The following is a 27742-nucleotide window of genomic DNA, read 5'->3' as shown; positions in this document are numbered from 1 at the left end:
CAGAATGGTTTCAACTTAATCTATGCTAAAACAGTCTGATTGAGTTCTGATAGTTTTGCCAGCCTATGATTCCAGCTTGGATCACGCTTGAAAGGTCAAACTTAGAACCAACACTATACATTACCACAACCAAGATGCTTTTTCGTACTGTTTGAGTCCATTACCTTGAGAGTATTCTTGGCTGTCTAACAAGGGAGAAACTAAACATTTCCCCAACCGCATCAGAATAGAACAATGAATTATCGCAAAAGCATAATGAAGCAGCAGGAGCTGTTAGAAATATGTCTTAAAGGACTGTTCACACCGGCGTAGCCAGACGTATTAATACTTTTTCGAAATACGTAGCTGACGTAGCTCCTAATGTAATTCATAGGGAGTGTTCACACCGGCGTATTAATACGTGAGCTACGGAAGCTACGGAGCTGCCGCTACGCCGGCTAGCTACGCGTAGCTCGCATCGCCGAATACGCGCATGCGCAAAAGCAAACCGGGCTGTCACCGCCACCCTCCCTCAACCTCATAATTAATTTATAAGTGGTAAATGTTGGACTATAACACAAAAATTCACTATAATTTAATAAATCATTAAATCGCGTTAATCTATCACATTCAAATTAGACTATAACATAACAATCTTAAGCCAAATTTATATGATCAATATAATAATACTTCATCATAAGAGTACCATAAGAGTAGCGTCCACTAATTCTTTTTGTTGTTTATGCTTGTAAATCTCCTTATCAAAAACAATGTCTCTCTCTTAATATGGTTTATTGTGGTTCATATAGTGGGCTCATATTTATGAAACAATAATGAATTATTTCTAGACATAGGCCTACTACGTCTTTTTACTTACACCATAGACTATTTTATTATGTAATCCTTATGGATGAGCAAAATTATTGCATGTTTTCTGGTAATTTTTTTATATTATAATATAGTGCAAATCTTATAGTCTACTATAGGCTATACGGCCTAAAAATTAGAGTGAAATATTTTTGTCAACATTAACACATTAATCAACAGACTTTTCAGGGTACTAATAAAAGCTGCAATTGAACCGTGGCGATCTTAACTGAAATTCATGAAACACTAATAAAAATAAACAATAAATTAACAAGTAGGCTATAAACAAATATGAAATAATATAATAAAATAAACAAACGACAGCCGGCTCACCGGCTACGTAGCCGTCAGACGTAGCTGCGGTGTGAACAGTGCACTGGCGACGTATTAATACACCGAATACGTCTGCAGACGTCTAGCTACGCCGGTGTGAACAGGCCTTTAGTACTGTTACAAGTCAGGAGCCCCGCACAACAATAGCCAGGCGCCGTCTCAAAAGGGTTGTTTGTCAAAACGGGATTTCTCCGAACGTACCAGTGATAGACAATAGACCTATGTCAACGGACTACGTGAATAGGCCCTCCAGAACCTTCTACAGTTCTACGCCGGTTTGTAAACAACGGATACTCGAACTCTCCACCTAGAATGTTCCACGAAAAACTTATATAAGGGGCCGTCCTCCAGCACACGGCAGTTGAGTTGAGTTGAGCCTTCCGAGAATCGTCGCAGCAAGCGCGTGTCGGTGTTAGTGACCAGTGCTAGTGCTTGTGGCAGTGACAGTGCAGTGACGGTGTAGAGACAGTGTAGTGACACTAGTGACAGTGTAGTGACAGTGTTGTAACAGAAGTGATAAATCCTGTAGAGGCTAGCTGTAAGTAGAAACATTGTAAATTAGAATAGGCTATAGCTAGGTTTAGATAGGGTTAGTTAGGTGTTAGGTAATTCTAATATCTGTAAATATAGAATAATTAGTGTAAATAAATAGTTACTATAAAATCGCCAAGTTTTTATTGTAGAGAACCCGTTAAGCCCGCAACAATTGGTGTCAGAAAGCGGCATTATTTTGGCGATTTTAATTGTAAAATCTTGAGTTTAATTTTAGTTGTACTAGATATTAGAAAGATTCGAGGTCTTTGTTACATATTAGTAATTTGTGTCGTAAATTTGTTTACAAAGGAAAAAAATCATTTATTGTAAAATTATTTTAATTGTTTGGCATAAAAATGGCTTTCAAAGGTGTGAAACTTGATGAGTTAAAAGTAGCTGATCTTAGGAGAGAATTAGAAGAACGAGATCTTGATACTAGTGGAACTAAATCAGCCCTTCAGGCACGCCTTAAACAAGCTTTAATTGATGCAGGTGAAGACCCAGATAACTTTTTATTTGAAACATCTGATATGAATAAAATGCTTAAGAACTTAGAGTCAAAAATGTCAGAAAATAGTAAAACATTAGAAAACCTAGAAGCTAATATTGAGGCAAAAATGTCAGAAAACAGCAAAACATTAGAGTCAAAAATGTCAGAAACTAATAAAACTTTAGAAAACCTAGAAGCTAATATTGAGGCAAAAATGTTAGAAAATAGCAAAACATTAGAGTCAAAAATGTCAAATGTAGAATCAAAAATGCTAAACAAGTTAGATGAGTATTCTAGCAAAGTTGATGATTTAGAAAGTAGGATGAATGAAATAGATGAGAAATTTAATTGTATAGAAAAAAATCTAGAAGATAGGTTAGTTAAGCTTAGGCAGGAAATTGCTGCATCGGGGAGCTTCACACCTGCGTCATCGGCTAGCACTGGCGAACTTCAGCAGGACAACGCCCTAGAAACGATCTCCAAGCCAGCGCCCACCATTGCTGCCGTTGCCCCTCAGAACATCGTTCCTCATTTCGATGGCAAAACCCCCTGGGAGGACTACATGCTTCTCTTCGAGACAGCGGCTATGGTCCATGGGTGGACTGATGAGACAAAGGCTTCAGCACTGTGCCTTGCACTACGAGGCGATGCATTAGCTGTTCTGCATGCTATGCCAATGGCGGAGCGGAAGAATTTCGCTGAACTAGTAAGAAGATTGGACATGCGCTTCGGGCATCGACACATGGACCAGCTTTACCGATCTCAACTGCGGAACCGGATCCAGAAACCCAGCGAGTCACTTCAGGAGTTTGAAGCCGACATTGCTCGCCTGGTGAGAAACGCCTATCCATCGGTCACGGATGATGTCTACGAGAGTTTGGCGGTGGATAAATTCCTCGACGGTCTACGTGAACCCGAGACTCAACAGGCAGTGAAGCTCGCCAGACCTAAGACCCTGAGTGACGCACTGACACAGGCACTGGAGTTCGAGGCTGTACGGCAGTCGGTGAGAGGTCAGGCCCGAGTCCGTGTGGCAGACGCAGAACCTACATCTCCACTCGACATCGAGGAGCTGGTGAAACGAGTTCTGGAGGCGCTAAAAACACGTCGCCGGCAGATACGCTGTTGGAGCTGTGGACAGATGGGGCATCCCCGGAGTAAATGTCCTTCGACCACATCAGAACCGGAACAGGAAAACTAAGGAGGGTTGATGGAAAGGGGCAACCGTCAGCCCGCGATTTGAAAGCCCCGAGGAAAAGTGTTAAAGTTGCTTCACTTGGAAGTCAGTCAAGCAGTTTCTACATAGACGGAAAGGTGAACGGGCGTCTCCAAAGCTGTCTTCTGGACACCGGGGCGACTATGACCATCCTGAATCCAAACACTGTGTCGAATGAAGATATTTCACCAACATCATGGTCTCTACGTACAGCTACAGGTCAGCTGGCTCAGGTCTATGGGCAGACGGTTGCTACCTTCCACATCGGCGGCTGCGTGTTTCAACACTGCGCACTTGTTGCCGACATAGACGAGGACGTGATTTTGGGAACCGATATAATGGTGAAGTTCGGATTGAAGTTGGACATGTCAAGGGGATTAGTGACTCTCGGAGATGAAGATGTCATACTTCGGCGTGGAAAGGATATCTCTGCACGCGTCCTTCTATTGGAAGACACGACGCTACCAGCACGCAGCCAAGTCATCGTTCGAACTACTGTCGAAGGAGAGTGGACTAGTGGACAAAGTGTTCTTCTGGAGCCAGGAAGTGACAGTGAATCCCAGCTTGGACGTGGTGTTTTTGTCGCCAGATCCTTATTTAACTTAGGACACGACAATCCGGTGCGACTGATGAACTTGAATGGTTTTCCTGTGACAATAAAAAGAGGAGTAACGATCGGAACTTGCGTGGCTGTTAATTCGGTGGTACGTCAGCTAAAATCATGTCTGCCATCCCCAAACGGATTGCCGAAGGAGCTGGAAGATTTCGTGGAGAGCATATGTCAGGAGCTGACGCATCAACAAAGTGCTAAAATAAAGGACTTTATTACCAGATGGCAAGATGTCTTTGAGTATGGAAGTGGCCCTAGAGGAAGAACGAATATAGTACAACACAAGATAGACACCGGAGATGCAAAACCCATACGTCAAGCCCCAAGACGACTCCCACTGGCAAAACGTGGCGAAGCCGAGAGAATCATAAAGGAGATGGAAGCGGATGGTGTCATCGAGCCTTCTAACAGCCCTTGGGTATCACCTGTGGTACTAGTGAAAAAGAAAGACGTCTCAACGAGATTTTGCGTAGACTACCGCCTTCTCAACAATGTCACCAAGAAAGACAGCTACCCTCTACCCAGGATTGATGACACACTCGACACTCTGGGAGGATGTCAAATATTCTCAACTTTGGATCTGAGAAGTGGCTACTGGCAGGTCGGGCTCGCTCCTGAGGACAAGGAGAAGACGGCGTTCTCTATTGGGACAGGACTTTGGCAATTCACCGTCCTGCCTTTTGGACTTTGCAATGCCCCTGCTACTTTTGAAAGGCTTATGGAGAACGTCCTCAGGGGATTGTCATGGGAGACATGCCTGGTATACTTGGATGACATTATCGTCCTAGGCAAATCCTTCGAAGACCACCTGAAGAACCTGGAGAATGTCTTCATGCGACTGCGGACGGCTAATCTGAAGTTGAACCCCAAGAAGTGCAACTTGTTCCGCAAACAGGTCAATTACCTCGGCCATGTCGTATCAGACAAAGGAGTGTCTGTAGATCCGGAGAAGATCAGAGCTATCACCGATTGGCCAATACCACAAGATAAACACCAAGTTAGAAGCTTCCTTGGCCTGTGTGCTTACTACAGGAAATTTGTTAAGGGATTCGCTAATATTGCCAAACCACTAACTAAGTTAACCGAAGACAAGAGAACCTTTGTTTGGGATGACGACTGCGGTAGGGCTTTTGAAGAGCTGAAGACCAAATTATGCAGCGCACCCATATTGAGCTATCCACAATCAGACGGAAAGTTCATACTAGACACGGACGCCAGCAATACAGCCATTGGAGGAGTCCTTTCTCAGCTTCAGGATGGAGAAGAACATGTGATTGGATACTTCAGTAAGGTCCTGTCAGCGCCTGAGCGTAATTACTGTGTCACCAGGAGGGAGCTTCTCGCGGTGGTTAAGTCCATAGAACACTTTCATAAGTATCTGTATGGAAGAAGGTTTCTCTTGAGAACGGACCATGCCGCACTGATGTGGTTGCTAAGATTTAAGTCTCCGAAAGGACAGGTTGCAAGATGGTTAGAAAGATTACAAGAATATGACTTCGAATCAATCCATCGTGCGGGACCGAGCCACAGGAATGCAGATGCACTATCTAGAAGACCGTGCGGGGACAACTGCGTGCACTGTACACGCAAGGAAGACAAAAGTGCATCAGTTCTTCGCGTGACCGCCGTTGACGACGAATGGGACAGTAAGAGACTGTCTGAGGACCAGAAGGAAGACCCAGACCTAAAACACGTCATGCAGTGGAAGATGGACAATAAAGGAAGACCGTCGTGGCAGGATATTGCTCCATTGTCTAAGAACGTCAAGACCTACTGGGCGCAGTGGAACTCGATTTTAATGGAAGAAGGAGTTTTGAAGCGAGTCATCGAATCGGAAGAAGGGGGGCACCGAAAACTCCAACTAATAATTCCAAGGAAGAGGGTTCCTGAAGTGCTAAGGGAAGTGCACGATGGAATTTCTGGAGGCCATCTAGGGGTACATCGTACACTGGTGAAAGTAAGGGAGCGCTTCTACTGGGCTAATCAGAAAGACGACGTCATAGACTGGTGCAGAAGGAGTGCGACCTGCGCAGCATCAAATGGCCCTGTCAACAAACGAAAAGCCCCAATGAGGAAATACAACGTAGGTGCCCCGTTTGAGCGCATCGCCATTGACGTAGCAGGACCGTTCCCCATGTCCGATTCTGGAAATAGATTTATTTTGGTTGCAATGGATTACTTCAGCAAGTGGGTAGAGGCCTATGCATTGCCTAACCAGGAAACGGTAACAGTTGCAGATATATTAATCAAGGAAATGGTGAGCAGATTTGGCGTCCCACTCGAACTTCATTCTGACCAAGGAAGGAATTTCGAGTCAGCGGTATTCTCTAGAATGTGTGAAGTTCTTGGTATCCGGAAGACTCGAACAACACCTCTTCATCCACAGTCAGATGGCATGGTAGAGCGCATGAACAGGACGATGGGAAGGTACCTGTCAAAAGTTGTCTCCGATCATCAGCGGGACTGGGACCAATACCTGCACCTGTTCCTACTTGCGTATAGGAGTTCGGTCAACGAAACCACCGGCCAGACTCCAGCCAACGTAGTTTTCGGCCGAGAGCTCCGTCTTCCGTGCGACCTGCAGTATGGTTTGAAACCAGATGAATGTGTCGTTGGTGAGGATTACGTATCCAATCTTCGGAAGAGAATGGACGAGATACACGAGAAAGTCCGTCGCAACATATCTGGAGTAAGCGACAGGATGAAGGAGAGGTACGACGTGAAGGCCGAGAAAGGAGGGTTCACACCTGGAGACCTCGTGTGGCTACACAATCCCAGAAGGCGTCGTGGATATTCGCCAAAACTCCAGAACTCGTGGGAAGGACCCTATGAAGTTATTTCTCGTTTAAATGATGTCATCTACCGGATTAAGAAGCAACCAAACGGCAAACCCAAGATAGTCCATTTCAACAGGCTTGCACGCTACAAAGGTGATCATGGCCAACGAGAGGAACAACAAGTTCGGAACCTGTCGACCGAGCCAAAAGACGCCGTGCCTGAGAGACGTGGGAAGGAAGGACCGAGGCTGTTATACAAGGACCTCTTCACCTTGCCAGTGGAATATGCCTTGGCACACTGCGTAGCAGAAGACCTGAGAGCGTCGCGAGGTATAGCCACAGTCTTCAGAAAAAAGTTTGGAGGGACCGAAGATCTTGAGCGTCAGAGCCCCACCATTGGCACGACCCTTCACCTGAAGCGCAATGGACAGCATTTGTTCTACCTCGTAACAAAGGAAACGTCAAACAATAAGCCTTCCTACGAATCGTTGAAGAAAAGCCTGCAAGACCTACGTGACAAGCTCCTTCGGATTGGAATAAAGAAGCTTGCTATCCCCAGGCTGGGATGTGGTTATGACGGATTGGAGTGGAGGATCGTGAGGGATATGGTGCAGGAACTTTTCGAGGACACTGGCATCGACATTGTGGTCTGTGTATACAACCCGTGGGGAACCGGAGACATTATTGGTCCAGAAGATCTCAAGCTTCGAGAGAAATCTGTTCTGGGGCAGAACAGTCTTAAGGAGGGGGTAGTGTTACAAGTCAGGAGCCCCGCACAACAATAGCCAGGCGCCGTCTCAAAAGGGTTGTTTGTCAAAACGGGATTTCTCCGAACGTACCAGTGATAGACAATAGACCTATGTCAACGGACTACGTGAATAGGCCCTCCAGAACCTTCTACAGTTCTACGCCGGTTTGTAAACAACGGATACTCGAACTCTCCACCTAGAATGTTCCACGAAAAACTTATATAAGGGGCCGTCCTCCAGCACACGGCAGTTGAGTTGAGTTGAGCCTTCCGAGAATCGTCGCAGCAAGCGCGTGTCGGTGTTAGTGACCAGTGCTAGTGCTTGTGGCAGTGACAGTGCAGTGACGGTGTAGAGACAGTGTAGTGACACTAGTGACAGTGTAGTGACAGTGTTGTAACAGAAGTGATAAATCCTGTAGAGGCTAGCTGTAAGTAGAAACATTGTAAATTAGAATAGGCTATAGCTAGGTTTAGATAGGGTTAGTTAGGTGTTAGGTAATTCTAATATCTGTAAATATAGAATAATTAGTGTAAATAAATAGTTACTATAAAATCGCCAAGTTTTTATTGTAGAGAACCCGTTAAGCCCGCAACAGTACCTTAACATCTTTAAAATCTCTACCACAGACACTTGCATTAAAACCAACGTTACACCCAAAAGCTACATTAAAAGATATACGCTTAAGTATATCATAAACCGAAAAAAACATTATTTTGAGTGTTCTGGATGCAATCTTTTTTTTTAAACCTAAGTTATTTATTATTTTTTTGTTTAAACAAACACACAAGTGCAGAGAAATATTCAAGAGCCATAGCTATTTAGTTCTCACAGCGTTAAAATTCATTTGGTTTATACTATAGGTGTGTAGCGCTCTAATTGCCCTTTCAAGCATTTCCATGACACCAAATTACATGAAAATGATCCGTCCATCGACAGAGTCTTCTTCTGAACAGCTGAATTCAACATAATAAATCAACACAATTTATTGGATGCCCACTCACTCAGATAGCTGTTATAATGAGAATGATAATGAACATGAGGCTTATAACAAAAGCTTGGTTATAACATGTTTGACCGTTCTAAAGTACCGGACGTTTCATTCGCAGTTGAGGGATAGCGCTGCCCTAATACTTGGGAAACTCCAGCGAGTTGAGATGTATGTTGCCATTAGCGGAACTCTAAGAGAAAAGTTTCTTACTAATTGTTCTCAACTCGGATTTAGAACTAGAGACTGATGTGTCTTTCAGATATCTTGTGATCGGTCGACAACATCTCTGTCGGATTTGTCACCAGTTAGAAACTTGCTGCGGAACTTTGGCTACAAATGTGAATCATGGCGTAAACAGATCCGGCCTCCGACGAATGGGGTATTGGTTTAGGTTTTTACCAACCAAAGTAGTTTTTAATTATTCAAATATTTGTTTAGATATGATTTCAAATTTAAAATGAATATTTATTTTGGATCACCAATGGTCTAAAAATTGTCGTGCATTTACCATGTCTGTTTAAAACTAAATAGATATAGTGCTCGCCTAGCAAACAAAAGGTTGCCGAATCAATCCTGAGTGAAGGCAGAATATTGATATTCAAAACTTTACACAGCTGTAATCGATTTTTGGGCTAAAAGACAATAATCCTGGCTAAAACAGCAGACTGTTTTGAAAAAGGTTTAAATTGAACAAAGTATTTAAAAATTAAATTCCAACGACTTAATGCATTAGGAAGATATAAAACGTAAACGTTGGCTGGTATAAGTTTTGGATGTCGGAAGTTCCAAATATAAAATTATTATATTCACAAACGGAATTCAATAGATTTACATAATAGATTAATGATGTCCTATCGGAAAATAAATTTGTTAATTCTTAATTTTAAAAATATATATTTTGTCCAAAACAAAAAAAAAACCTATTCAGTTTCAAAACTACTATTCTAAAGCTGTGCCGCGTTATTAAAAAAATAATACACCTTTAATTCTGTAATTAAACTAACATAATTAGAGTTGCCTTCAGAAATCTCTGCAAATGCAAATGTATTTTTTAATTGCAAGTAGACTGGCGAGGCGTTAAAAGAACAGATGGATTAAGGGGTTATGACGAGACGAGGGTAGTGACAGGGGTGGTAGGGGGTGAGTCAGGGGGGGGAGCAGTCATCAGGACTGAAGCTGTCATAATACCACTCAGCTGAAGAGCCGTGCGGCCGCCAGGGCTGATAATATTGTCCTGACAAATCAAAAGATACCAAACAATTTCTGTACTATTTTATGTGTTTCCCCATACGTTAAATTTTCAATTATAAATCCTTTGACTGGATCAATAAAAAGTACAATCTTTCTGTGGGAAAAATTTGTGAGAGTTATCTAATACAAACTAAATAGAATTTATGTGGTAATACGTGACATACACGCTTAATGCCGTGTGTGATGATTAATGAACGTTGACATACGATTAACGGAGATTTGATTTTTTTATTTGACCTACTCTATTTTGTTTTCAATATTTCGCTATTAAGCCATTTCAGGAAACAACACAAATAAAAAGTACAAATTAAAACAAGTTAAACAAACAAAATAAAATAAATTAAAACAGCATAATCATCAAACGAATGTAAAATAAGATTAGGTTTTAATTACCAGGAATGTTAGGAATGTTAATTTCCCCCCCAAACTGTTTAGTAAGAAATAAAACGATCATGACTAACGCATACAAAACTGATACGTAGGCCATTCAGTCAAACAAATTAATCCTATTTCAATAATTTAAAATAAAATATTATTGTTGATAATTTATTTTTCAAAGGTCTCAATTAAAGTCCTGTAGCTACATTTACCTACAGGTAACCATCTGAGAGTCATAGAAGGTAAATTTTATTAATAAACATCTGTGTATAACGAGTATCAGTCTAAAGTGTTTGCCTTCTAGCCACTAACTTATAATGATTTACACCCCCCCCCCCTTCCCAAGTGATATCGAATAAACCATGTTCATCCCTTACACGTACAAACCCCTACGTGTGTAAGTTTATTACGTTGAGTGCTTTACAAATTAGAGATTAATTTTGCGACTGAAACTTCTGCGAGGCATTTGCGAACTAATGTTGACCTGGAAACAAATACATAATAATTTAAGCTGGGATGAGTTGAGCCGAGGTAATTCATGAACTCAAGTTCGGGGCAGCATTTGCCGGAAGTTCCGGAGGGCTAACTAGGAAACTACTGCACGAACCAACGCGGGAAAAACAACAACCACGAGGGTAGTGGGGAGGCAACAGCTGCATACAGGTCAGTATGTAGTTAAAAGTAGCAGTTATGTACATATTTAGACTATAAACAAAACCATGCTCTTGAAAATCAGCAATAACTAATACCGACGAAAATGAGGTATTTCTCTTTCTATCAATCTATAATACTCGAAACTGTAATAATATTTTACCAGTTAAAACACGTTCGCGGCGGCATGGGAGCGATCGCTCCCATACGGAACCCTAATGCCATCCTGGTGGGTGCGATCGCTCCCAAGCTGCAATGCAGTACGAAATGATTTATTTTTAAGCCAGGATTAAAGCTAGAAACTTGAAACCTCACACAGCACTGCTCAATAGTATACTGTATTTTGTTGTGGTGTTGGTTGGTAGTAAATATTCCCGTAAATCCCCGTCTGGCAATCTCAAAATTCTTTTTTTGTCCCGTCTTTTTCCCTCCATTTGGCAATACAATTCCAATGGGACCGGCTACGTTACAAGCAGTGCTGCTATCTGTTGGTGTTTAGCGAACTACGTCAACTCTCGTTGTAAAGCAGGACATCCCTGCACGTTATTTGCTATTTGTCAGCCCGAAATTGGAAAGCCAATCACACGCGGCAATCGGGTTTGTTCGATGCTGAGGGCTACGCCGGACCTGGGATACGCCCGCCATTTGACGTGCCGCCGCGAACGTGTTAACGTGCCAACATAAGATAACTAATAGTTTCATTTCTAGTTCAGAAAATGTCAGTTGTTGAATTCAGGAATTAACACAAAACGATAGATATGTAAAAATATTGTAAAACTAATATTTGAAAAATAAAACAGAAAACCCTATGTTAGTAGGTATCATTTATATGTTATAATAAAACCTAAATCACTCGTTTCATTATATTTTTAGTCTGTAGCCTAGTTTCAAAATTAAATAAAATCACAAAATAGATAAACCCCTTTTGAAACCTGTCATAATGCTTATTTTAATTGGCAAATTAATTACCCAGAACAATCACGGTGATTTATTTTAATTAACTCTTCCCTCAATTGTCGTCTGGACATCTTAAGTCTTATCTTAGCAGTACATTAACCACCAACCGTCATAAAACTGCAGTTAAAAATAATTACTTTTTCAGACAGAAAAAAGACAAGTTTTAAAATATTTATTTCATACACTGTAATAACAACCGATGCAACCATGTTTTGCTTATCACTTAAATAAAAGACAAATTTATTTTGTTTACCTAAGCATCAACATATTATTCTCAACCACGATGATAAGCATATAGAAAGCAAGAATGTGAGAAGAAGTAAACAAAAAAATGTACAAGAAAACATTACAATTTTCATTTCTTGTTTGGTGTTTCCGGATCACATATTTGACAATAAAATAAAAGGTTCAAATACCTGGTTGCCACCTTGTGGTACAAGTTGCCCTACTGAATGGTAGTCAACGGTATCCAGTCGTATCCAGTAGGACAGCTTGGACCACAATGCATCAACCAGGTATTTTAACCTTTTATTTTATAAATAACTTTCTTTGGTAGTAAATTATTTTATTTGAAAAAATTTTAGTATAGACCGATTTTAATCACCCGTTGTAAATGGTTATATTTTTTATCTCACATTGTTGTAAGTTGTAATACGTTTCGGCGGTTCTAAATATGTCGAAGGAGTATTATGCGTAACATTCCTTTTAATATAAAAAACAACTCAAAGATTCGTGTTAAAAGTCATATAAGGTAGAATATTAGTATTTGTGTGGCAGGTAATTTTACCATTTTACCCAGCCAAAATTATTTCCTTTTATGGCCTGTCGAAGATAATATACAGGGTGATCAACTCAAGGAGGCCACCATTGGGATATCGGAAACGGTAAGAATTAGAGAAAACTTTAAATGGGGGACATTCCTTTATTTTTTGTGGCAGTGAAAAATATGATTTTAGTTTTTCAAAATTCAGCCGCCATTTTCCAAAATGGCGGCCAACTTTGAAATTTCTTATGGAACACCCTGTATTTTATCATGTTTTCGGATAGAACATGCAATTTAAAAACTTTTTTATTCTTGACATTTTTTTTCGATAAACCCACTCGTTTAGGAGTTACAGCCTGTGGAAAAATGACTTCCGGTGTACATTTTACGTCATGTAGCTCCAAAAAAAGTAGGTTTATAGCAAAAATGCGAAGAGAAAATAAGTCAAATAAGTCTTAAAATTGCATCCACATTCCAAAAAGTCCATAAAATTCGTTAAAAATAATAATTCTATTATTTAAAAATGGCGGCCATTTTTCAAAATGGCGGCAAACTTGAAAAGGGGAAAACTGTGTATTTTATGGACTTTTTGGAATGTGGATGCAATTTTAAGACTTATTTGACTTATTTTCTCTTCGCATTTTCGCTATAAACCTACTTTTTTTGGAGCTACATGACGTAAAATGTACACCGGAAGTCATTTTTCCACAGGCTGTAACTCCTAAACGAGTGGGTTTATCGAAAAAATGTCAAGAATAAAAAAGTTTTTAAATTGCATGTTCTATCCGAAAACATGATAAAATACAGGGTGTTCCATAAGAAATTTCAAAGTTGGCCGCCATTTTGGAAAATGACGGCTGAATTTTGAAAAACTAAAACCATATTTTTCACTGCCACAAAAAATAAAGGAATGTCCCCCATTTAAAGTTCTCTCTAATTCTTACCGTTTCCGATATCCCAATGGTGGCCTCCTTGAGTTGATCACCCTGTATAGTGTTAACAAGCTTTACCCACATATACTTTAATTAAGGGCGAAGAAAGTGAAAGAGGAAAATGTTAAGCTTTAAAAGAACAATGTTTTTTTGTAAAAAGATTTGACTTTATTAGATCAGTTTTATTTTATTTTAATAAACAGTGCCCCATTATAAGTAGGTCTTTATTACTAATTTCTATGAACATAAAAATAAAAATCATGAAAACTGTAAACAATTAACAGTAAACGTAAGTAGAAGTGAAAATGGGACAAACCAATAGTGAACAGTGAATATTTTATGGTGAACAGTGAAGAGTAGAGTTAGGAGTGAACAGTGAACAGAGAATAAACAATGATTAGTATAAAGAACAATGAACAGTGTACAGAGAACAGTGAACGCTGAACATCAACAACAACCTAGCAGTCCACTGTCCACGTTGCAGGCCATCCCACCGACTTATCAATTATTCACCGAACAATTACTACTCCATCATGTATCTTGCGGCTCCGACTTTTAATATTTATCGTCGATCGATCATGTCCAACGATGCATTATTTATCTTCCAATCTCTCCTTTTTGATTTATCCCTGGCAGGATATGTTGGTTTTGTGCTGCCCAATTAGATGTAATAGGTATACGGCAAAGAAATATGTTTTCCATTGAGTAATGTCCTTCTATAGAAATTTTCAAGAGAGGATTAAAAAATAACAACACGCGCTCATCTTTGGTTATAAAATTATTTCCGTTTGTATTAAAAAAAAAACAATAAGATTTATTTTCGTTTGAAACTGTGTTTATTTAACGATTTAATAAATTCCTTTTTTATTATTGTCTCAAGAATATTTTAATGTAGAGCCAGTAATATTCAACTAGATATTAAGGGTACACGTGTACTTTTATAGTGCCAAGGGGTGTTATTATGCTTAACCTGTGTTTTAGGTTTTGGTGGGTTAAATATTTAACTTTGAGAGTCTACACAAAATTTCTCGGTCTTACTAGTAAAAATGTTGCAAATGCTTCTTTAGCAAGTAAAAAAAAATTTCGAAGAAAATTTTATGTTATTTTTCTTAAATATGTCTTACTCATATAAAACGGTGGTTTCGGTAATTCAGAAAATAGCTAGGTGAATTATATATTTTATATAATTGATAAATCCAATAATTGATGTATATACACTTGACTTACTAAATCGGATCTAAATAACAGTATACGTTACTAGCCCAGAACATATGTGTTTACCGGACGAGTGTGGTCGTTCCCATGCGAGACGAAGTCGAGTGCGGGATTACCATGCGAGTACCGTACTCACGTACCGTAAGCACATTTTGGACGAGTGACGTACGATATTTTACACCTTACTACTGACACGCCTTAGGCTAACAATAAAAAACCGAACAAATAAATACTTATATATTCCCACGGACTATAGGAGTAACAACCACTACTCATACATAACTTATAAGTGAGGTCATGTTTTTTTTTTTATAACCACTCATTGCCAAATACTATCAGCTGGTGTCCGGTAAAGATCATTACAGTACAATAGTACGTAATGAAATCCCATTTGAATCAGCTGGCGGCTAACGGCAGATTTCTGGACTAAATCCTTACGTAGGAAGTTCGTTAAAACAGTGTAGTGTAGTGTAAAAGTTATTACATTTTAATTGGTTTAAATTTTAATTTAACAAGACTAATTTTCCGGTACAAGTTTTCTTTTATCATATAATACTAATCATATTCTCATAGAAGAACCAAACAAACTATTGTCCCCGACTTGTAGTGCTGGGATTTTAAAAACTATGGATCACGAATAATTTGTATTTTATCAAATGTTTCCAACTTAAGAGTCACGTTTGAATTTAAATTTCATGAGCTCTAAATTTGTATTCCTTGCTTCTACTAAGGGTATCTGAAAAATATAATTTTTACAAAGGTTTTAGTCGATGTAGGGTTGTTATTTAAACAAGGCAAACTAACCAGTTTTATTTTTGACGCTGTCAGTACATTATTATCTAACAACATGAGGTAAGATATTGATGATTGAGTGGATAATTTGAGTAGACATCCATTAGTGGTCTATGAGCCAGATATCGGTTAACGGACTGACTGTCAGACAATTATGATGGGAGGGGAGGGGAGGGGTATCAAGAGACGAAAATCCTGATTCCGGCAATGGCGGGAGTTTAATCAAGAAATGTACGTAGCAAAATGTAGATCTTTCATTCACAATAGTTTTATCTCATTTAACACTTATAACGTAACACTATAAACCTAGCTGAAACACATATTTTACATTTCCTATTCAAAACTGAATACTAAAAGTTTAATTTTACTTTCACTATTAAAAAAAAAAAAAAAAAAAAAACAGCAGAGCATCATTTTGAATAATTTCTGTAATTAAACTGGTTATTGTAATCACGAATTTATAAAATGTACACAAAACATTTTTAAAAAGTAACTTGAAGAAAATCTATTTATAAACAGGTAGAAGGATGAAAAATATTTATTTCACATACAGTATCATTATTAGATTATTGTATCGAATGCTCAGTAATTTTATACTAAATATCAGCACGGTACTTATTTTGTACATACAATTGAACTGTAGACGAAATAAGGAAATATGTTTTGTGGTACATTTTTGTATTTATAAATTTTCTCAGAACAACGTATTACGTTTTTACCCATTTATGGATTTGATTTTAGTTACTATTGTAAAAATACCAGGTAATTTTTATTTGTCGCACGACTCTCAGATAGTTTATTTTCATTTTTTTCCAGCAGTAGCTCAGCCCTAGATTACCAGACTCACTTCGATGACTTTTTTTGTAAAAAAAAAAAAAAAATGGTGTGATTAACTTCCTTGGTGTGATTAATTGTAATTTATTTGTATACGGATAACTTATATTGACCTAATTGTGTATTATTACAGTTAAAGATTGAACATTATATATTGTTAGAATTTGTGTTTGTATTTTATAAATGTGTTTTATTTAAAGTAAAAGAGCAGTCATATCATGTATGTCATAATCAGTAAATATTTGTTATCAAAATATTGCATTTTTGCTCAAATATTTCGCAAAAACCGTGGTTAGTGTAATATAATGAAAAGAAAATACTACACTACCTTCAACAACTATTTATAGTCCGTAATCTAAATATAGGTTTAAATATAAATGTAATTGGCGTTACATTTATTTTAAAATATTATAGCTACCATATTTTTATCTTTTTTCTGCTTTTAACTGGGTATGTAAGGACTTTGACAGTGTCACAATTCGGTGAAATATATAATCCATGTAGAAAGAATTAAGTAAATGGATTCAGTCTCGCCTGAGATGACGTCCAGCCCCATTATCCGCTGTAGGTAAATATATCAAGTGCCCTGTGAATCAGATCGCAGGCTTCAAGCCTTCCCCCTTTCAGTTAATATTACAAACCCTTCCTGCCTTAGAGTAGAGTAGGAGTTATCAAACGCTGTAAATACTTCCCCTCACATTTATATTGCAGATTAGACTTTTACCATTTATACGTTTCTTATTACTTTTTTCGCGTATATTTTCTGAGTATTAATCTTTGCTTTTCTTGAAGGGTTCGAATGATGAATGGTTATTGAGTCTCACAAAAAAATGTGTTCGTTACTATTTGTCCTTCCTTCAGATTATTATTGCAAAAAGAATAAGTTTACCTTTACATAGCTTAGGCACAAAGGTAGTTAAGATGTCAAATAATAATTAACGTATTGCAATTTTACAATATTTGTTTATTAGCTAATAAATATACCATGAAAATATTTGATTAGATTGTTTATTAGGGTCTTAGAATCTTTAGAGGTGCGGTTCAAAGACAGATAATTTGTAGGCTCTCTTGGTGTTATTGGTATACGTTTCCTCGTTTGTTTTTGCCGAATTTTAGTTTAGATCCAAAGTGAATTAACGATTAATTGCATTAAAATATTATAATGATTATAAAAGGGTTTATCAGTTATCATTTTTTACCGTACATAATAATAAACAAGTACTTTCAGGTAATATGTAATATACCTTGTGGACATTGAGATAACTTGAATGGGTGCAGTAAAAACTTATCCAGATATATGAAGCGCTACGACCCATAATCCTAGTCTATTAATTTAAAGAACCTCACAGTGGGTTATCTCAGGGCTTATCTATCGTTTAAGATCAATAGCTAAAAGAAAAGTTGCATTTAACTATTCTTATAGTTTTAAATTTTCAAACTATTATTTCGGTTAGTCGACTGTAGTTCTTATTAACAAATTGTAGTATTTGATATATTTATAACTATCTTTGATTAATTTATATTTTTAACCCACGACAAAGCAAACATTTAGGCTGCTAGTAGATACTAGATAGGTGATGGAGGCCTAATCAGACTCTAAGTCATCAGTATAGTAGTTTAGGGTTTTTTGTAGATTCTAAAATTTTTCCATTAATTAAACGTATAAACATAAATATTGAATCACCCTTTTAGTTTTTTCATGAAAAGTATTCATGAACAGTACAATGACAAAATGTGTGTAGACTTTCCGTGCAAAAATAGAAGAATCGGAAAGGTGAAAAACTTTAGAAGTATTGGATAAAACAGCCATTACAGGAGGAACCAATAGAGAATATTGAATCATAAATCGGTCCCCAGATAAATAATGGTATTGAAGTTCGAGACTCAAGACTTTAACAAGCACAACTGGCAAAGTTGCGCCCATAACGTGAGCTTTACATCGTACAATAGTGTGTATGACGGTGTTTGGTGAGGGAAAGTTTGTTAAAAATTACACAAGCGTTGGGCGTTTGTATGTAAACAGCATGAAACGTATAGAAAAGTGTAATCCAACAATTATCTAACATGATGTCTAATAGCCAAATTCCTAAGGTTTAAGTAGTTATTAATATGGTATGTCTTTGTACTTGTTACTAGAACACTAAATTACTCTTGATGTTTTGGTTCAAAACTAGTCAAACTATTTAAATAATGTTTGATTAATGACTAATGTAATAAATGTATGATTGATGTTAACATATGGTGATTGGAATTCTGAGTCACTATTAGTAAAAAACAATATAGTGGTCAACTAGACATCAAGATGTTAACTCCGGAGAAGTGATATAATTTGTACATTTGCGTCATAATATTTTACTAAAGTAAAAACACGACTGAGTTTTAGCAGTAGAGGAAAATGTTTAAACTATTATGAACTAATGAGACGAATAAAAACCAATAATTCAAGAAAGGGCGGAGTGTGGTGAGTAAGTACCACAGTATTGCATCACATAAAACACTATAAAACAGGATTACGTATTCCAACAACTTGGCAGCTCTAAAACATAAACAGGCCTAGTTTGGCCACCATAGGCTCATAATCACACATCCTGCGGTAGGCCAATATTTATGGCCTCTACTCTGCTGGCTCGTCTCTATTATTCACGGTACGATTATTACGACATGATCTATTTCAAAGGCTTTATGTACTAAGATAGATTGATCTCTGCACGTGGCCTGGGAAACGCGTAATCGAAGTTCCCTCGCTACTACGTGTACTACATGTAGAATATTGAGATTTTAAAAATTGGTAATAAAACGCATTACTTATCCTAAAATTTTTTTTATAAGACTAGCTGTATTTCAAAAGTTTTACACTTCATTAAAATTAAAATGCTGACCTTTTAATATCGGTTTACTTTTTACAGACTTTCTATAAGTAATTTTATGTTGAAACACAATATTAAGACAACTAGTTTTCCTTTATAATTTTCATTGAAGAACACCTTTAAGATTATGTGTAACCATTGACTAAGTAAATCATCTGTTATTTTAAAATAAAAGGTTCGACCAATAAAGTGAAAGATAATTAACAACTGATAGTTTTAACACTTGTTCATATAAACAAGCTAGGAAAGGAGACTAATTAAAAGGACCGAAAAGAGGAAAAGGGGATCGATAGCTAAACGTCAGATAACAACTTGACAAGCGAGTTCAAATTCAAAATACATATTTTGTACATATTTTCAAATGATAACAAGAACTTGCTATCACATATATATAACCCCACCACAGCTCGAATAGCGAGTAGGTTTGTATTAATAAGTAGAATCGGGCTAAGCCAGCAGCACCTCCAATCCGAAGCCTCGAGGGGTTCTATTTACTTATGCAGGGGCATGAACTCAGCTCCGCTCAGACTAAATTACACATTCTATTCCTTTCTTTCACATTAAGCGAAATACGATCTTGAGCTTGAGATCGTGACTTATTCATTTACCTGTATTCATCCATTCCCACATCACAACTGATATTATGGAATGATCAGTTTAACGTTTAAGATACACTGAAAAGCTATCGCCGAACTTGAGCTATGATATCTATTTACACTGAAATATAAAAATATTTAAATGGGAGTTTCCTTGAACAAAAAAGAAAATTGTATTTGTGGCACTTTATTTAGGTGCAGCTTCATTTCAAAGGAATGTTTCAAGACGGGCTTGTAATAACAATATAATACTAATTAATTCGATTGAAAATATTACTCATATTAATGTTGAAATAAATTAATAATTGAATGTTGGGGAAAGCCTACTAAAATCTTTCTTTGCTAATTAACATAATGACATTAAAATACTTATATCCATAGACAAAAATAATTAAATACTCAATCCTACCCTGCCTTCCACATTTACTCAACAGATTTGTATATAAGAATCTTATTATTTAGTTTGAGTAATTACTGAATTAACTCTTGTGTTCATGTTCAATTGTCTGGCCAAAATGTGCAAATAAACTATGACATTAATTATTTGATTACTTATACAACTGCAAACAATATAACATTAATTTGATGAGTTTTCCTAGGATTTACAGTAACAATTAATTGCGTAGGCTCAGGCCAAATAAGTATAAATTTATTTAATATTTTATGGGCTATACAACACTACTTGGTACAATTATTAGGTCAGAACGAAGAAATAATAGTTACATTGCTGGAAACATTTCAAAAGCTTCGTGTGATTTTGCTCAATCCAGTATTTGAAATTACTTTCGAAAAACGTAACTGAATAGGGCGATAAGTGCACAATAAAGGCAAAGACTGTTTGTGCAAATTCAGTAATTTTTCTAATGTTTGTTTTTATTTAAATTTAACGGTTCCAGCAACATAATAATTTACCAAAAATATTTACAATATTTCAGCGATTCACGGTTGGTTAATCTGCTTAGTATATCGTTGCCGGTCTCTTAAACGTATTGAAAATATTAGGAACGACTCACCCAAACATACTCAATAACTCTACAAATGATATAAAAAAGAATTCTATTTTTATTATTAAAATCCATGCTGCAGACTTTCAGACATTGGCATCGAAATTCCCGTAGTATATTTTAAATCCTATTTTCTAATAACGATTCAAAGAAAACAAAAGCAATGTTAACGACGACAGACTGGGCAGGCCTATATGCTGTTATACATGTGCAGTGTGCAGGCCTAAATGCAATGTCGAGGTTTGGTAAAACGCCAAATCACCCCTGGTTGGCCAGACACCCACTGACGATTTACATCTCACCGGTTTTACACTGCCATAGATAGCTTCTGTCTGGACCAACTGATACGTGAAATATGCATGTCTCGTTTACACTCTATTGTCACTTTATATGGCGTAATAAAAGTAAACCTCCCTGTACTATACTTTGCAGCTGGTTATCGATAGGTAGGATAGGTAGGGTTATGGGGGGATAATTTGTTTGGTTATAGGATAGGGGGATGATTTGTTTGGTTTGAGATGAACAAATTTATGTCGAAAAGATACGATACAGAAAATATCCGTTCATTACTTTATACATAAATTGGAATTATCTATACAAATTTAAACGCAGAAAGCCGAAACGGAATCAAGATATAGCATTAAAATGCACGTAAGACGTGTTACTATCAGATAGTACAAAGTTATTATAAATAAAGAAACTACAAAATTTCGAAATACAATTGCTATACTAATAACACCTCCAAAATTACGCTTAAAGCTCTCACCGACTTTAACAATATTGAGAACATATAAACCTACAAGCACTTTTAGATTTTTACTTGAAATTCACTTATGCTTTTCTTATCTATTTGCAGTTTTACCGTTTTTTTAAGGTACCGGTTTAGGAAAGGTTTCAAGTCTGGGATTTGTTACGGTGCACCAACGGCATTAAGTTTTGAAGTATCATTAAGGTAATTTTGCTACTTGGCATCTCGATCCAGTAATACCTTACTCGGGAACGAAACATCAAACATTAGACCTTATATTTGAGGGCAAGCTCTAAACCTCTCGGGTATAAGTCCCGGTAAAAAAAAAAAACTATATAAATGTTAAAAACACATTAAATATGCAATTTGTAAACCGCGTAACACAGCGTTGCTCGCAATCGTATACACATTTTACACTATTTGTAACACTATAAATACAGCGGCATTTTGCTGTGACATATGTCCAGACCATCGAGGTGGTCCAGACCCGTGTCTAGGAACGTAGCTCAAATAGACCTGAACTATTACAATGTTTAACACTCTATGAATGACCATGATCATTGACCGATATACAATGTTTCAGATTACATAAGTATACTTTCACAATAAGCTTGGGACGTAACTATAGTTGTGATTTAGTTTGCCCAGTCCATCATGCAATTTACACAGATTGTGACACTATTTATTGTTGTATCAGTATACTGTTATATTAGGATTAGGTATAGCTACGTTTTACACTGTTATGTCTTCAATGAGTTACAAAATTTACATTGTCACACAATTGTTGCGGTCGTGGCAACTCTGTTTAGAGTTCCGCCTCTATTTGAAACACTCAAACAATCCCCCCTAGAAATGCCAATAATTAAGTACTACTTCTAATCCAAGTAGATCGAAGTACTTGGGTGGATCAACCTTCTGGACGTTGGATCAATGTTGTAAATACTGGTATCCAGCTATAGAGATCTGAGATACATGACTATGAAACATCATATAACAAAATGTAATGAATGGCTTTCTCAGTTAGCCTCATAATTACATTCACACTACTTAAAAGGTTGGTTATTAATTTTCATACCATACACCAATAGGTACAGTTAACTGGGGTAAATTGAGTCGAGAATAAAACAAAATTAAATAAAATAAATATGAAGATAAATCCCTCCACACAACGAGTTCGAATACAGTAATCCATTAGGCCTTTTATATTGTCTTGTATTTTATGATAATAACTTATAAAGTTACAACGATTGTACCATATCCTGATTTACAAAATACCATATTGGCGTTGGATCACGAATAAAATTAACGAGTAATTCAATGTTATTATTCAATGGCATAGTCTTAGGATAAGAGGCATTCTGAGTCGAGTTAAGTACTTCTTTTATCACAACTGTTTCAGCGACGATTTGATGTTTCATTATGTATACATAGATTATTATTATATAAAACTGTTATGACTATATAAAAAAAACATTATATGCAGTGTCAAAGTAAAGTGCAGTGTTCTTAAAGAGTAGAGGTAAATGTGACAGGCTACACAATAGACAATTTTCTTTACCAAGTTTTTACCGAGTCTAAAATCACAATGAATTGAATTATTTCATAATCATCCAAATGAATTAGATATAGCGATTTTACACTGACGTTCATAACTTACAATGTCCAAACAACTGAGAAATAATCTGAATATCAAATAAAAAATATTCTGAATCACGTGTTTGGAAATGCATTACCCAGGAATACATATTTCATACGATTGATAGAAAATACGTTAATTGCCAATTGATGAAACATATCGTTAATAATTCAAGATACCTATAGATAGATCTCAAACAGATAATTATTTGACGGGTTTAAATTATCCTTGGGATACAATTCCTTACCAGTAACACTAAGTAAAGTAAGGTGATGTGTATTATTAAATAGAATTGAGCAAATACAACAGCGTACTCCAATCTAGTAAGCGAGGCGCCAAGTAACTATTTACTTATGCAAAAGCATGAATCGAGCGCCCGCTTTAGAGAATTTACACTTTCAATTGCTTTCTTTTTCCTTTGAGCGTAATACAATCGGCGCAGCTCCTCACTTATTCATCCTTATAGCTTCCGTTTCGACCTTCCGAAGATGCAGAAATATCCAATCGTTCTTCGCTTGCAGACGTGTTAAAGGGGCTGGGGTAACCGATTTGAGACATTCAAGGAAAGGGAGGGAGGATAAAGGTAGGATAACATTTTAGTAATAGAGTTAGTTGGATGCGGTAAATAAAGCGACTAGGTAAAATAACATGGAATGTATAAAGTGGCAATATAACAAGGTAATACAACTAGAGAGCTACTTACTTTTGGATGTGCTCTTCTAGGAAAGGCTAGTTTGGGGTCAATCTGAAACAAAAGAAAATACATTAACTCATCTCCTGTTCAATCGAGCGTTCGCAGTAGTTTTTCTTTGTTGAAACATTACCTGAGAAATATATTTTAAGGTTATTTCTTAATATTGTTTGAACTCACACCGAAAATGTACAATCTGATGAGAAAATGCACACGACAGAAAAATGAACTAGAAGTAAAATAGTACAGCATTTTGATTTGAGAAAAGCACAACATGGAATCTTATAAAAAGCCCTGATCCTTCAGTAAATAGTGAATATGAGAATATAATTAATTTTTACTCAAGTCTTGCCAAGTCTTTATGTCGAAAGAGGTAATAAATAATATTTAACTCAATAAGAAAATCTGTCTTTCCTTTTATAATCAACTTGAAATACAAAAAAAGTGATCACTTATTTACTTAGGAAAAGTGATTTAGTAGGTATTTTGAAAGCGGGATTTAAGTTAATCGCCGTCCGATCATTAGACGCTCAATGGATGAACGAAGAATAATAGTAAAATAAGAACGGTTTGATGAAGGGAAAGGCCAAAACGTAAACGAATTGTGACAATGTGATTCCAATTAGATTTCCATTTCTATACTTTTGCATTTGAGTTTTCAAAACCAGCTTCAAGTAATCTTTGTTTGATGAGATATCAATTATCTTTCTCTTGGATTAGAAAATTATTTTTAGTTTATGATATAAACTCCGAAATAACTGCCTAATAATGAAAACCATTAGCTTAGGGCAAAACATTAACTTGCAAAAAGAACTGTGATATCCAGTAGGTTTAAAAATGATTAGTTTTAAGGAATTATCTATGAAATTGTATTTAATGTTGCAGTTTGCATTCCAGATCTACCAGCCCTGACGCATGGTTTGCGTCAAATAACAAAGAAGTAGCTTATACAATTATAATGATAACATGGTAACGTATATAATTGTATTATCTCTAATCTTTTACCTTTCAGTGTTTATCTTCATTAATGTGTCATTAGTGTTTTAAATGTTATTATAAACTTAAAGTTCAGATAGCAAAATCGTTGTCAGCAAGTCATTGTCACTTTCCTCATTCAAGAAAAACACAGGTCAATTTCTCCTCAGTATTATAAACTGAGAACACAAACTGTACAAAGGGATATTTTTTATCGATTTAAGTTAACTTTATTACCATAATGTACGATTACTTATGTTCTAACTGTACACATTATCATCAAACAGATCCCAACTTCATTTATATTAATAACTATTATTTGTAAATAAATATATTTTCAACCAAGTACATATCATGGTTTTTGCTTTATAAAATTAGATAATTTAACAATGAAATGAAACGTTGTAATTTTGTTTAGCCTCAATCCCTCATGGCATGTTAGTGTAGTTAAAGCAAACTGGTCTCAGTTTTAACTAATATCGTTGACTGTTTCTCTACAGTCAACGCTAATATACAGGGTGTTCCATTAGTAAACAGCCAAACTCCTGCAAATGGTTCTATGGGTTGAAATAAAGAAAATCACGAATAATATGTTTCCAAAATCGCTTCGTTAACCAGACATCTGCCATTTTTCTTTCACATAAAAGTTTTTATCTTTTACGTTTTTCACCGATCATTGTGAAACTAGGTACGTATGTTAAGATAGTAGAGTGCTATGTAGAAAAAAATCATCTTGATTCATCTAAAGATAACAAAAATGGCTGACATTTAACTTTTTTAACTTAAATTACTAAATTATGGCAGATTTTATGAAAAAAGGTCTAGTACACTTTTTTTTTGAATTTTTAATTCCCTATCAAACGAATAACAAATAAGAAATACGTAAAATATTACGATTTTTAGATCTAAAATGGCGCAAACCTGACTAGCTTAGCCTTATTCTACCCAAATTTACAACTAAAAATCGTAATATTTTGCCTATTTCTTATTCGATATTTTTGAACTTGGTATCGTTTGATAGGGAATTAAAAATGCCAAATAAAAATGTTCTTAATTTGTTTTATTAAATCTGCCATTTTGTAATAATTTAAGTTAAAAAATTAAAATCTACGCAATTTTGAAAATGTAAGATGAATCAAGATGAATTTTTTTCTAACATGTCGCTCTTTAACCTTTACATACGTACCAAGCTGCATAATAATCGGTTAAAAAACTTAAAAGATAAAAATATTTAATGTTTTGCGTTTTTGGAAAATATGTTATTCTTGATTTTCTCTTTATTTTGACCGATTTAACTATTTCTCGGAGTTTGGCTGTTTACTTACGGCACACTCTGTATATTGAAGTTTTAAATTTTGTTACGACTAGAGCTCGTATAATATTACATAAATAGGTGTAAGAATTGTACTAATCATATAGTGCAGTAACAAATTATAATTGTTACATAATAGCATTGTGATAATGACATGCATATAAAACGAAAAAGGTATACCAAGATTCAATTCACATTTCTAAAACAATCTGACGCTTTAAAATTCAAGCTGGTGTCATATGAGCCCAGATTTAAAGAATAATACAATCCGCCACAACATATGGAACATAAATATGAGATTGGATAAATTTTTGATTGCTCCTTCTACCGCCTTCAATGTGTATGAGGTATATTGGTTGAGCTGATATTGGAAACATCAGCTGTTACATCAGTCCTGCTCTGCTTCCAAATGGAACTATACACTATTTTATAAACCAATTTTCCACTAGGATAAATAGTGCTATTGCTTTTATAATTTCTCGTAATATGCCAGTCATACTTTATAGTTAGGTACGTTGAATTCAAGTGACTGACTTTATATTGATTGGTTCGCTCACACCTAATTTTAGTTACGAAGTTACGTATTAATTAAATTATTTATGATTTATGTATACATATAACAATATTTAGGGTGAAATTATAGGGTGTAATAATGTAGGGATATTATTTACATATTATGCATTATTTGGTACAACGTACATATATGTTTTACTAATACAATATAGCTGGATCATTTTCAAATAATAACTTCAGATGTTTGACGATCATATGTTGTTAAATTATTATTATATTGTTGAATTTTTTCTAGTCTATAAGCACAAAATTTGCTATTATCAATTATCAACTATGTATTCTAGTCTTCCACTTTCAGTATTATGTAAACTCACTCTGTTTTTGTTCCTTTTTGCATTAGGATGTTAGTAAGCTAAGTTTCTTTATTTACAATGAACTATTTAATCCTTTCATACTGTTTTCTGTTGTCTTTGTTAAATTACGGTATAAGCCATCCTGAGTTGTACTGGATTGATTTGTATGGCTGTAAAATGAAGATGTCCGTTGGAAATAAATAAATAAATAAATAAAATACAAGCAAGTCAACGAAATCCAGCACTTTTGTTGAAGGTTCCAATCATAATAATATACGATACATTTGTTTTCAACTTAAAGTAACTATACATAATTCCTATAGAATAATAACCAATTCAATTTCTGTCCATACGTAGCTCCGTGTAACTATTTTAAGGCAGATAGTCAAAGTATCGATGATATTTTTATATAATCTCTGATATCCCTTATAAAAACCTTTCATAGAAACAAATACAGAAAAAAATTAAATAAATTGACCTTTTACATTTACATGCTATTACAAGTCAGAGTTAAAAATCTGAAAATTAAGTAAGTAAAATTAATCGTAAGGCTTTTATATACTACAGGCGTTACACATGACAGGCGGAAAATCCAAAAAACCAATAGTTGGGGGAAGGAGAACATAAATAAACATCCAGCATTGCTGTAATGTGGTACTTTGTTTGCAAAGACGCAGTAACATAAAATGCAGTCATGTCGAAGTCAAGTTCTCAGAACATAGATTTCTGCA

General features: G+C 36.0%; 1 protein-coding gene across 11 annotated transcripts in view; it reads right to left on the bottom strand.

Moving 5' to 3' along the window:
* The window catches only part of LOC128986010 (RNA-binding protein Musashi homolog Rbp6), an 802253-nt gene that overhangs the window by 177330 nt on the left and 597181 nt on the right, over positions 1–27742 (bottom strand). For all 11 annotated transcript variants that reach the window (XM_054406067.1, XM_054406068.1, XM_054406071.1 and 8 more), the window contains exon 5: positions 23871–23912. In XM_054406067.1, the coding sequence (XP_054262042.1) occupies positions 23871–23912 (42 nt within the window). The remainder of the gene's footprint in view (positions 1–23870; positions 23913–27742) is intronic.

The sequence above is a fragment of the Macrosteles quadrilineatus genome, unplaced genomic scaffold (assembly GCF_028750875.1).
Source record: "Macrosteles quadrilineatus isolate MER2022 unplaced genomic scaffold, UCM_ALF_1.0 Scaffold_2__2_contigs__length_208266976, whole genome shotgun sequence".
NCBI classification, from domain to species: Eukaryota; Metazoa; Arthropoda; class Insecta; order Hemiptera; family Cicadellidae; genus Macrosteles; species Macrosteles quadrilineatus.
The sequence above is the reverse complement of the archived record's forward strand: the minus strand, read 5'-3'. Positions and strand labels throughout refer to the sequence as shown.